This window comes from Solanum tuberosum, unplaced genomic scaffold, assembly GCF_000226075.1.
Source record: "Solanum tuberosum cultivar DM 1-3 516 R44 unplaced genomic scaffold, SolTub_3.0 scf00627, whole genome shotgun sequence".
In the NCBI taxonomy this organism is placed as follows: domain Eukaryota; kingdom Viridiplantae; phylum Streptophyta; class Magnoliopsida; order Solanales; family Solanaceae; genus Solanum; species Solanum tuberosum.
The window spans coordinates 202,463-215,841 of record NW_006239542.1 but is presented as its reverse complement, the minus strand read 5'-3'; the positions used below and the strand labels follow the sequence as shown (position 1 = coordinate 215,841).

The 13,379-nt window shown below is 28.8% G+C and overlaps 2 protein-coding genes across 2 annotated transcripts; one reads left to right on the top strand and one right to left on the bottom strand.

Annotated features, from left to right (window-relative positions):
* The first annotated feature begins 1,190 nt into the window (after nt 1-1,190).
* Nucleotides 1,191-5,393, top strand: LOC102587153 (auxin transporter-like protein 2). Its single transcript, XM_006366296.2, has 8 exons — nt 1,191-1,670; nt 1,795-1,983; nt 2,069-2,254; nt 2,338-2,450; nt 2,560-2,743; nt 2,860-2,957; nt 3,792-4,257; nt 4,824-5,393. Exons 2-8 carry the CDS (start codon nt 1,804-1,806, stop codon nt 5,040-5,042), a joined length of 1,446 nt encoding a protein of 481 aa, XP_006366358.1. The 5' UTR covers nt 1,191-1,670; nt 1,795-1,803; the 3' UTR covers nt 5,043-5,393.
* A 5,902-nt stretch (nt 5,394-11,295) lies between these two features.
* Nucleotides 11,296-12,459, bottom strand: LOC102589435 (lactosylceramide 4-alpha-galactosyltransferase-like; the record flags this gene model as incomplete). The annotated part of the gene is made up of 1 exon (XM_006366303.1): nt 11,296-12,459. A coding segment is annotated over one exon (1,164 nt), but the record flags the coding sequence as incomplete, so codon positions are not given.
* Between the last annotated feature and the right edge of the window lie 920 nt (nt 12,460-13,379).

The window sequence follows — 13,379 nt, the reverse complement described above, 5'->3', positions numbered from 1 at the left end:
GACAGTCAAACATTGATGATAATTGCTTCTACGATAAACTTTATTTTTACCAAACACTCACAAAACAAGCAATAGAGACGTAAGACTAATTATTACTATCATCTATGTAAATAATAATACTTAAATTAAATTATCCTCTGATATTTTATTATTATTATTTAAAATGAAAAGAAATTTCATTGAGAAACTTTAATAGGTTTTGAATTTTGATGGTGGAAATATAATGTTTGTTACGTTGTTAGGTCACTTAAAAAATAATTATAACTAATTGTCTAATCCTCTTTAATAAGTCAGATTAGTAACAATAAAAAAAGAGGTTATATAATCTATTATAAGATATAAATAATTACCATATTTGTATACAAGTTAAATTTTTATTTTTTGTTTACCACCTAGTATTTACGATTAATTTTGCGCATGATTAATTCCTATTTGCCCCACTTAAGGTCTATTAAAGAAAAGTCACTTTCTATCGAGAATTTTGTAGAACTCAAATCTAATTTTTTTAACTAAAAGTAAATAAATCTTATTTATTTTATCATAAACTTCTATTGTGTATATAAGTTGATTTATTTTGAATGAAAAATAATACTATTGTTTTAACTCTCATTTTATCATAAACTTTGAAATTGAAATTTTTGAAAATTAAAATGTGCTTTAACTATATTTTGTTTTTTAAAAAAAATATTATAGTTTTATAAGTAAAAGTAACAAATTTTCCATAAAAAACTTTTTTTGACCAACTTTTGGATACACAATCTAATCCAATAGATATTTAAAGATATATTTTAAATTCAAATTTAAAATCAATTGTCAAATGATAGCTTATTTTTAAGTCATGAGAAATTTAAAGCTGTTTGAATTGACTTTTGATCTTTGACTTACTTTTACCATTTCAATTTAAAACTAAGAGCCTGTTTGGATTGATTTAAAAATTTATCTCTTGAGTCAATCCAAATAGATTTTACATACTTATAAATTGTATTGAATTAAAAATATTTAAAATAAATCAATCCAAACGAATCGAGTCAATGTCACCATAAACGTTCATGTCTCATTTCCTCTCTACGAAAAACAAAGAGCCTTAATAAGAGTAAGAATCATGAGTGGATTACAGTGATGAAAAAGATATAAAAGGAAAAAAAATAAAAAAATTCCAAAACTCAAAAAACAAAAAAGGAAGAAAAATAAAAAAAAGAGACAGGCAATTAATATATATACATACTACCTCTGCCAACCAGTAAGCTTAGCTTAGATTAGCTGCTACTACTACTATTACTTCCCTTCTTTCTTTCTTTCTTTCTTTTTCTGCCCTTTCTGCAACTAAAAGCTCTGTTTTTTTTGCTTCTTTTAAGGCCTTCTTCGCCGCCTTTGTCAAACTTATCATATAAATTTCACACACAAGAGCATTTAAGTGAATTGATTGTGATCTTTGCAATTTACTATTCTGAGCTTGCATTTATTCACTTACTAGAAAAAAAAAGTTGCTTCTTCTTCTCTGCTTTTACACTCTGCTTCTTCTTTTTTTTACTATAAAATGAATTGGGGCGGTTGCTGTTAAGTTAGCGAAAGGAATATTAAGTTCAATTAGAAAGGAAGTGTAGTATTCTTCTTCTTCGTCTTTTTACAGAGATCTGGTTTTCAACAAAAAGATATCTTAGTATTACAAGGTAAGATATGGATTTTTTTTTGGATCTGTGTAATTGGGAAAGAAGGGGGAATTGTGCAGTGCTCTGTTTTTTTTAATTTTTTTTGTCTCATTTTGTGTTTTTTTGTTTTGATGAGATCTGGCAGAAATTGATAATGTTGGCTCAGAAGCAAGCAGAGGAAGCAATTGTCCCAAATTTCAGTGATACTGATGGAAATTGCAGCAAAGAAGAAGTTGAAAAATTAGAAGACGATCAATCGCTTTTTAATGTCAAGAGTTTTCTCTGGCATGGAGGCTCTGCTTGGGATGCTTGGTTCAGTTGTGCTTCTAATCAAGTATATATATATTTCTTTACTGTTGTTTAACTATTTTACGATTTTGATATATTGAAGAAAAATCTTACTGTTAAATTTTTAACAGGTAGCGCAAGTGTTGTTGACATTACCATACTCTTTTTCTCAACTTGGTATGGTATCAGGCATAGTACTACAAGTGTTCTATGGTCTTATGGGTAGTTGGACTGCATACCTCATCAGTGTTCTCTATATTGAATATAGAAGCAGAAAAGAAAAAGAAGGTGCTAGCTTCAAGAATCATGTCATTCAGGTTCGTATAAACAAAAAACAATTGACTCAATATGATCTGATCCCGCGCATAGCGAGAGCTTACTGTTTTCATTTTATTGGTAGTGGTTTGAAGTGCTTGATGGACTATTGGGACCATACTGGAAAGCAGCAGGACTTGCCTTCAACTGTACTTTCCTTCTGTTTGGATCTGTCATACAACTAATTGCTTGTGCAAGGTATAGAATCATATGATCCCAAAAAATTACTAGTAATTATTAAAGTGGTATTAAGTTAAAAAAAATTGATCTTTTTTCTCTTTTTGGATGGTTTCTTGACTTGGAACAGTAACATATATTACATCAATGATCATTTGGACAAGAGGACATGGACTTACATATTTGGAGCTTGTTGTGCAACAACTGTTTTCATTCCATCTTTCCACAACTATAGGATTTGGTCATTTTTAGGCCTTGGAATGACTACTTACACAGCATGGTACTTAACCGTGGCGGCTTTGGTTCATGGTCAGGTAAATAAAAGATAACTACATATAACTGTTCGTATATTAAAAAAAAAGTGTAATTGTATATAACTAAATCCTAATTTTTGGTGAAAAGTTAATTTTTATTGTATTATTGTATATAGGTTGAAAATGTTCAACACACTGCTCCATCAAAGCTGATGTTGTATTTTACTGGTGCTACCAATATTCTTTACACTTTTGGTGGACATGCTGTTACTGTGTAAGTTTTTTTTTTTTTTTTGTAATTTATTTATATTTAGAATAATAATATGTAATCATTTTTATCCAAATATATTTTACTTCTTTTTTATTTGCTAGTATTTGTTTCTACACGGTTTCTCTTTGCAGCTTTTGCCTCCTACCTCGATTTTTGTAAAAACCGACAAAATAATGAAAAAAATAACTTTTCTTTTAATTTTGTAAGCTAGGAAAACAACAGTTTGCTTCACATGAAAAAACAAACAACAATAGTGAAAATGGACCTCCATTTCAATAGTACAAAATTTTCTCACGTTTGTTTCCACTTCTTTTTAAAAATAAATAAAACTACTTTAAATTATTTTTCCTTAAATCGCTCCTTTATTGATAATAGTCTTTTTATCTTCTCAAGATATGATAAGGTCCGTATATATACTTTACACTTTCTAAATTCCAATCGTGAAAATTACTTTGAGTATATTGTTATTTAGTTTTGTTTTCACTTTTTAAAAAAAAAAAATTAATTTCTCACTTTTGTTTCTACTTAAATATACTTTTGATTATTTTTTTTCAAATTATTGACACTATGATCTTATCCTCGTATCTTGACATGTTCTTGGTACATGGGAACTAGCTAAGCCAAAGAATTGTTTAGTCAATTAAATGAGTCCCATTAAGAATTCTTCATTTCATTTAAAGAATCCAATGCCCCATATTGTCAAAAGTACTACTTTACTAGTATATCTGTTGAGTAATTATAGCATATGATTAGATTCCATATTCTTATTTTATTTTATTTTAACTTTTAACTATGCATATGTATATAAAAATTCGTACACATCTACTTAATTTTCAGGGAAATAATGCATGCAATGTGGAAACCACAAAAGTTCAAGTACATTTACTTAATAGCGACATTGTATGTGTTCACTCTAACACTACCATCAGCTTCAGCAGTTTACTGGGCATTTGGAGATCAACTTTTAAACCATAGTAACGCGTTCTCACTTCTACCAAAAAACGCGTGGCGTGATGCTGCTGTGATCTTGATGTTGATTCATCAGTTCATCACGTTTGGATTCGCGTGTACTCCGTTGTACTTTGTTTGGGAGAAAGTTATAGGGATGCATGATACAAGAAGTATATGTTTGAGGGCATTAGCTAGATTGCCTGTTGTTATACCAATATGGTTCTTAGCTATTATTTTCCCATTTTTTGGTCCTATTAACTCTGCAGTTGGGGCTCTTTTGGTTAGTTTCACTGTCTACATCATACCAGCTCTTGCCCATATGCTTACTTATCGAAAATCATCTGCTCGTCAGGTACGCATTCATTTCTCCCATCATCTATCTGTATTACGACGATTCATCATAAAATTATCATCATTATAAGTTAAATGAAGTAAAAATTGTCTCAAAAGAAGTAGTACTTTTATGTGACAATTGTTTTGTGCAATGACATTTTGTAAAACCATAGTGGATTTTAGTCAAGGGGTTATTGTTTTAGGGCTATGTTGACTCCTTTTACCTTATGGTCCATTGATAATGTTATCGAATGGAAATAATTTTTACACTATCTTGGTGGGGGAGAGAGAAGGGAGGACACAAAGGTACAACAAAGGCATTAATGGCATGGATTTGGAAATATATGATATAGGTGGAAAGTCTATTTCATTTAGTTATAAGCTACAGTCTCCCTGTTAGTATTATGTCTGAAATGAGCTGGCTAACTAGTTGACTGACAACCATACGCCCCCCTTGACTTTGACATATATTTACTATACACACCTAGAGTATTAATTCTTTCAATAATGGTCCCTCCTTAAAACTATGCTATATTTGTTGTGTTCATAAAAACTTTCTAATATTATTTGTTTCATCTAATGCAGAATGCAGCAGAGAAACCACCATTTTTCATGCCAAGTTGGACTGCTATGTTTGTTATTAACACCTTCATTGTGGTTTGGGTTTTCGTCGTTGGATTTGGGTTCGGAGGTTGGGCTAGCATGACCAATTTTGTCAGACAAGTTGATACATTTGGCCTTTTCGCAAAATGTTATCAATGCAAACCTTCACTTCCACCACATCCGGCGCCTATCCACCACTAAGAAGTTGACCTAGATCCACCTCGGGATGTTGAAAAATTTCAACAGTCAAAAATGTCCTTAGACTATATCTTGTGTATTATATACATGGGGTTGTTGCAATACTTCCCTTACATGTGGTGTGTCAAAAATTTCATTTTCTTAAGTTTAATTTTTTTTTTCTTACAGCAATATTAGATATAATAGTGTGTTAAATTGTGATGAATCCTTTGCTATCAAAAGCATAGGTTAATTAAATCAAGATGTGTTAGTTTATTGAAGTTCTTTTTCTTCCCCACTTTTGGTGGAGTAGTAAATGATTGTTGTTATAAAATAGGATTTTATATAGTTGTTGCCTTGTTGGTATTGTTGAAACTTTTTGCCCTTACAATGTCATTATTACTAGTCATGTTTCCATGGGGTATGATCCAATACAAGTATTTTTGTATTTTTTTTTTACCAAAAAAAATATACAAATAATTTAATGACCCAAAACAACACTTCAATGATCAAGAGATCAAAGGTTAATTTCAATTAAAATTAACCCCTCTTTTTAAGTTATGACAATAATTATAGTAAGGATTTAAGTAGCACTATAGATTGATAGTGTATATATATTTTAACAATGTTATAACAGATCAATTATAAAAATATGCTTAAAATTATGTTATAAATGATCTAATTCTATAAATATTATTCATATCTTAAGTGAGTAACAATAATAATTGGTTTAGGATGTGATCTTTTGACTTGATATTCTTCTTTATTAGAGGAGTGGGTCTTGGACCCAAAGGTTTTTCCCTCTCACATGGAATGCACGTTTGCTTGTTAAAACCTTGTCATGTGCCACTCTTTCCTCCTACATATTCTCTCACATGCCTTATCAAAATCTTGAACATGCAATGAACCTCTCACTTTAAAGTCTCTTCTTAATATTTTCTATTATTTTATTCTTACTTTTAGTTTGTTTACATATTACTTGTCTACTATTGATTTGATATAGAAATTAAGAATCAGTAAACGATAGGGGTAATTTTATCAAATCACACTTATTAAATATAAGTCAACTAAATATTGAAAAATGAATCGTGTTTAATAGTAAGGATAAAATAGACACAACATAATAAATTATATATTGATTTCATAAACTTTTCCAAAATAGTATAGTGGACAAGAAAAGATAAACGGATGAGTGATTAGATTTGACTCTATATGATGTTGAACTTTTAATTAATTAATATATTGCGTAATATCCGGATTAAGGTGTTGTTATGCTGTTTCTTTTAGAATAATTAAATCTAACTTTTCTTTGTTTGTGATGCTTAATGGATTATATGTTAATTTATAGGTCAATTTTTAAAAAAGTTTAGAGCATATAGATAAGTGAGAAAACAGAAAAAAAAAAGTGGTTTATAAGTTGGGTAGCCGAATTTGGTATTCCACTTTTGGAAATGGATGAATAAAGTGCATATGTCATTTCAAAAGAGAAAATAGTTTGAATCCTTATTAGAATGGACAAAATTAAATTAAATTCGTTCAATTCGTTTATATTTAGGTGGATTATAAATCTGTTCATTTATTAGTTCACGTCATTATATATCGATACATAATAATTTAAATTGGTTCAAGAAACAATTTATTAAAATATTTTTTATTTGATATATTAAATAGTCATAATGAAGAAAATAATAATTTTATTAGGTATTAAAAATTTATAAAAGAACAAATAAAATAATTAAAACTTAGTAAGAATTGAACTGGTTGGATTATGATCCAAATTTTAGTCCATTTCAGCTTAAGTAATTTTTTAGCAGGTTACTAACCTACTCATTTACTGATTCAACTCTCATATGAAATGAAGTTGTAATCATGATTATACTAAACACACACTAAATGATACATCTATGATTCTTTTTTTTTCCTTTTTCTGATTTTGATAAATAATAGCACACATTTCCTTCTTTTGTTTTTAATTAATTTTTGCATACTTATTTTGCAACATAAAAAAGGATTACTTTTTTCTTTGATATTTATATTGAGACAAGTGAAAGTAGAAAAAATGTTTTTCATTGCAGGTTTGGATCCCTATATGATATTCTTACATTTTCTTTAATTCCCTTATTAGAATTATTGACCTGTCACTATATGTTAATGTACTTGTAGTTGCAATAGTGTGGTCACATTCACTATATGTTCAGCTCACATCTCTCTATAAAAAATACTAATTCTATATATAGAGTTGACAATTTTTTTTTGTTAAAAAGGTAATTATATTTTTTGCTCATCTACACTTACTTATTATACTTGTTATGATGAGTTTAGTCATAATATATACTTCAAATTTAATGTGTTGCATTAGTTTTAAAACACCTAAGTATCTCGAGTTTTTGTCATATTCATATTATTATTGACTTTTATGCTTATATCTAACTGGTGATGAATATATTCAATTCACTATCGAAATTGGATTAAATATTTTTTCGATTTTCGAGAAGTATTTTAATGACAATCAATAAAACTTCTCTTCTATGAAAGTCTAATCATAAAATGGGGGACGTCAGTTCCTTGAATTTCATGACTTCCCTTTCCCTTCAATAAATTACTCTTTTAATTCCCAAAATATATATGATCTTCATTCTCGAAAAATAGTTTTTGTCTTTGGTGGCTTGAAGCGGTAACAACCTTATAATTTCACAAGAAATATCTGAAAATGCTGATGTGTACATAACTTTACTCTTACCTTGTAAAGATAGATAAATTATCGTCTGTCTATGATAAATTCCCGACTCAAAGAATGCTTAGAGCATTATTGACTTGGTAATGTTCATAATGTGAATTCTTGTGAAACAAAAATAAAACAAGTAAATCTTGGGTCATGGGATTAGAGATCATATCAATATAATATAATGTAAAAAAAAAAATGTTGGGTCAAAATGGCAAATTGAAGAATACGCATGAGCATGTGGAAACACATTGGTAAGATCTAAATCTTGTCTCCACAAGTGTGGACTTTTGATTCATTCAAAACTTAGCAAAAGTAGTTGTGTTTGTGAATATTATCATGCTAATCATGACTTAAGATTTGTTTATTAACGGCTTTAAGTACAAGATAATCTTCCTCGGTTCACATCAACTATTTAATTTATATAATAAGTATATAACATTATAGTACTATTAATTTACCCAATATATTTATAATTGTGAACAAATCTAAGATGTAAAACTTAAATTGTGTTCCTAGCTAGTGGACTTTCGTTTATTAAATTTGTTTCCTTGTGTTATGCTCTATATTGAGTAAGTCAAACGTAGGTTTCGTTTGAGTAAAAGATTATTAATCTTTTTAGTTTTATTGACGTATAGTCTAAGTTTCATACATTTTTATAAGTTTAATCATTTTAATATAAACTTCAAAAAGCATTAGCCTGAATTTTCTTTAAAAGTTCATATGTACAACATATATCTGAAGTTTGAACTCCTAATATGTTAAAAGGTTTTTTTATTTAAAGTTTGGTCTAGCAACTCTATACTTCGGAACAATCTCAAATTTCAGACATTTTTGTTGGAAGTTTGCTTGACAATAACTTTAGACACACTAATAGAAAGGGCAGGTCTAGTGCAATCGTTAGGGGTTCACCAAATTAGTATTTTGTTTTCTTAGATCATGTATTTGTATTAAAAAAATAATAAATTTATACTAATATTTAGCTAAGAATCCATTCCATTGGTCCAGTTAATTTTACATTAATTTGAGATTATTGTAAGAACATAAAATCCAAAAATCCTGAATTTACTTTTAACTAGTAGAGGAGGAGGTTAATTGTACATTAATTTGAGATTATTGTAGGAACATAAAATCCAAAAATCCTGAATTTGCCTTTAACTAGTAGAGGAGGAGGAGATACACTTTTTCAGAAGTTTATCACTATTAATTACAAGTTAAATAATTTTTAATTAAAAAACATCATATAACTTAATTAGTAAAATGAAAATTGGACACCCCATTAATTTTTTTTCAATTTGAAACAGTAAAAATTCATTTCATCAAAGTAGAGTGACCAATTGGTGTCAAACTTGACATCCATCAAATAGGCCCATAGAGAAAAGGTCATGGGCTCTACTGAAAGTTTAAGAATTGAAGGGGGGGTTCTTATGGGTTTAGTAAGGCCCAAAAAGATAAAATATTAGATTTGGGCTAGCAAAAGTAACTATATTGGGCTTCTATATGGGGCCATGTATGCTGGTTCTCTTTATTGAAGGCCTTTATGAAAAATATGGCCCAATACTCTTCGGTCATCTAGTTTATCGATTTTAACCCAATTCTCTATTATATACTCGGACTTGGCCTAATTGGTACATAACTTGTAATTTTTTGCAAATTTTCCAACCTTGTTTAAGTGGAGAAAATTTGTTTGAGCTATTTAGAAAAAGATTTGAGTTGATGTCCATCAAAATTTATCATTGAAGAGTTTTGAAGCTCAAATTTTAAATTTGTGCTTTCACAAAATATGAATTATTTTTAGTGAATAATATATCAGAAGAACCAATTATTAGGTAACGATGAAAAGACTTATTTTATGTAACAATCGATTTGGTGTGATCATGTTGTCACCTTAATATTTTTTTCTCATGTTATCTTATTATTCAATAATTTTATTTTATTCTTCACCTTACTTTTTTATAGTAGCTATACCCCGTACTCTACTTTTTTTTTTTGTAGGTTTATCATTCAAATTATGAATATATGACATTATGTAACGATGGAGAATATTAAACGATAACCATCTAACTCCTTACCTATCATGATCTCTTATGCACGTCTTCATCATGATGATTTAAACAAGTATTAGGATGAGGACATGTACACCCAAATAAAAAAAACATTATAAAGGACAAATATAATCAACTAATTAATTAACAAACATTGATTAAGTCAATGAATCTTGTCATTAACTACTTCCCAAATTGTTGATTAAAATTCCTCAAAAAACAAAAAAAAAAACAACTTGATCTACAAATTTGCCCCAACTGCCGGCTTTGAATCATTTTATAACTTTGAAATATTCTTAACTCTTTTTTGCTTCCTCCCTTTTCCCTTATTATTCTACTTCCTCAACTAAAAAAACCACACTTCAATTTTTTTTCTATAGATATATTCAAGTCAAATTTATATGTTTTAGCCACCAAAATTCCTATCTTGTAATACAAAGACATCATGTCATCTGAAATTATTGAAATTACTGAAGAAGAAGATGTAGATTCTTTATGGAAAATGGATAAAGAAGCTCAAAGATATAATATTAAAAGAATCATTGAGTACCAAAAATCTCTAATATTTTCTTCTTCAACTAGTACTTCTTTATCATCAATTTCTACTTCCTCTACTCCAAGTTCAAGTAATTCATCTAATTCATTCTCCAAGAAAAGTAATTTATTAAATTTGATGAAAGAAGGGAGCACATCATTAAGGAGATTATTTGACATGGAACATACTAGTTTATCATCACATTTTCAAGATTATAGTGGATCACCTATTATGAAACCACATCTTTTGTGGGGTAGTGATTCTGATCATGATCATGATCCTTGGAGTTCCATACAAAATCATCATCAACAACAAAAAGATGCAAAAGGGAGTTTCATGACAAAACAAGAGTTTGTTGACATCAAGAAAAAGCAAAGATTTGGTAAGCATAAATTGAAAAGAAAAAAGTCATTTAGAAAGTTGCCTAGGTTTAGATTTAATTTATGGAGATGGGGTGGATTTAGATTAAGAAGATTGAGGTTTCTTTTTTGTGGTCGTGTTAAATGTTGACAATTTTATTTTTGTATAGATAGAAATATAGATGATAAACAATTTTTAGTAGACACAAATTTGATTGTTCATCCATCCTTTATGTTATATTACCAATAAACTCATTGTACTTTTGAAATTATATACTCAAATTGTAATAGTTATTGAAAGCTTAGTAAATTTTTTATTTATATATCCAGCATTCATGTTTCTCGTAAAAACTATTGGATTCAATTGAACATGTTTAATCATGACATCTGCCTTTGATCTTTACGAAAGAAAGCGAAGTAACGAAAAAACCAATCTCTAAATTTGACAAGAAAGAAGAAAACAAAGAAAGTGAATGAGAAAAACATCAAGGCTTGTTGTAGTTTGACCTTGTTCAACCAAAATCAAGAACTTGTTTTGAGTATTAAAAAGTTAAATTAGGTACATTCATTCCCTCAATATTAACTTATCTTGGAAATCAAGTGATTAACAACTTAATTAAATGTCATTACATACCACACAATGAGTAGATATTAATCTATCTATGATGCTTCCTTGTTCAATTTTCATACTTTTACTTTGTCTATTCCACAAGTGAATACCATAAGTCTTCTCATTTAGCTCAAGCACTTTAGCCTCTATCCATCTTGAATCATTTTTAGCATTAAAAAATCCTTTAATTCTAATCCAATTCATTGGATAAAAAGCTCTTGGTGGCAAGACACTAAAGTTGTAATCTTTTACCTTCTCTACAACTCTTGAAACCAAGTATGGTCCATTATATCCCCATCTATTTCCATCAAAACTCAAAGCAAATTCCTCCATGAATTTGTAAACAAGTGGATGACTTTTATCAAAAATCAATACTGCATTATTCAATCTTGTCCAATTCCCATTTCTATCCACACTTTGTGCACCAATTGAGTTCCTCAATCTTGAAAAATCCTTCAAGATAATGAAATCCGTGTCTAGATAAACACCACCATACTTGTACAACACGGCTAGTCTAATCAAATTAGACAAATTTTGTGCCAAAGGAATTTTACCAGGGTCCTTTTTCCCATTCTTGAGATCAATAAACCAAGATTTAGATGGAGTATTTTCAAACAAAAAATACAAATCAGGAGTGACAAGAAGAATTCTATAGCCCAACTCAACTAAAGATTTAAATATCATAGTTCCACTTGGTGAGTCTAAAGTATGTGACAATATTATCAAACACCCTTTAGGATGTGCTTTGAATAGACTCTCTAAGGTGAAAAATTCTATTTTACCAAATGATTTTGTAGGGGAAATCCATGTCATGAAGAATTGGACACTACAATAATGACTTGTAAAAAATTCATTCATTCTACCATTGAATTTTCTTGAGATATTTGTGGACTTTAATATCTCAAAATATGGCAAGTTTTTCTTGAACCAAGAGATTCTTTCTTCTTGTGAGAGATTATAAGGAGGCACCAAATGTGCATAATCTTCTTCTTCGTCCTTCAAATAAACTTCATTATTAGTCTCTTCCTTCATCGAAAACAACGGTCGATTAGCTAAAGGTGGTTTCAATGGTTGCAAGGAATTGATATTGATTTGAAAGACAATTGATTTGGATGAAATATTAGCTATGAGAGAATCATAGAGGATTATAAGGGAAATGATCAAAGCAAAATAGAAAAAAGAGAAAAGTTGAAACTTTGTATAGTAATTAAACATCTTTAACATTAAAAATTACACTTATTCTTAGTGTATCATAGAAAGTTATGGATAAATTGTCATTGTGAAAGAACTAAAACAATTAGGCCTAATATATGAATGAATAATGGTCTTTTGCATGAAAACAAAATTGATGTAGAAGCATTTTGAAAGTTTTAACGTGTTGAAATTTGAACAATTCCTAGTTAAGTATATTTTACCAAAATCCTACAAAGCTAAGTGAATTATTGTTATTGTTTGGCTGCCTAAAAGAAAATATGTTGTTTATTATTTCATAAAAGACTAAGGAATCTGACAAAGTAATCTAACAGAAAATGAGGTTTCTTGGACACTTATATAATGAACAGAAAAAATGGTGTTTTCAGAATACTTACGTCTAAAAATGAAGATCTCTTATACCTAATGTAAATTTGTCATAGTATTGCTATGTATTGCTATAAATGATAATAAGCAAAAAAAATAAAAATCATCAAATATAATAATTATTTATTAAAAGTAATTATTCCATAAAAGTAGGGGTGTTCACGGTTTGGATAAAAACCGATCCAAACCGAAAAATCAAACCAAACCGATAAAATAAAACTGATTTTATTTGGGTTTGGTTTGGTTTGGTTTGGTTTTAGATTTTTGAAAACCGATAGTATTTGGTTTGGTTATGGTTTTATTCGAAAAAACCGAAGAAATAACCGAACCGAACCGATGAATTATATACATATATTTTATTAATATACATACTTAATATATTGTTTTTATAAACAATTTTAAAGATCTTATACATATTTTCATTAAAAAAAAAATTATAATTTACTTATTGAAAGCAAAAATGCCCAAGATGAAACATTTATCTTATTGATTTCATGTATATGAGTGTCTAT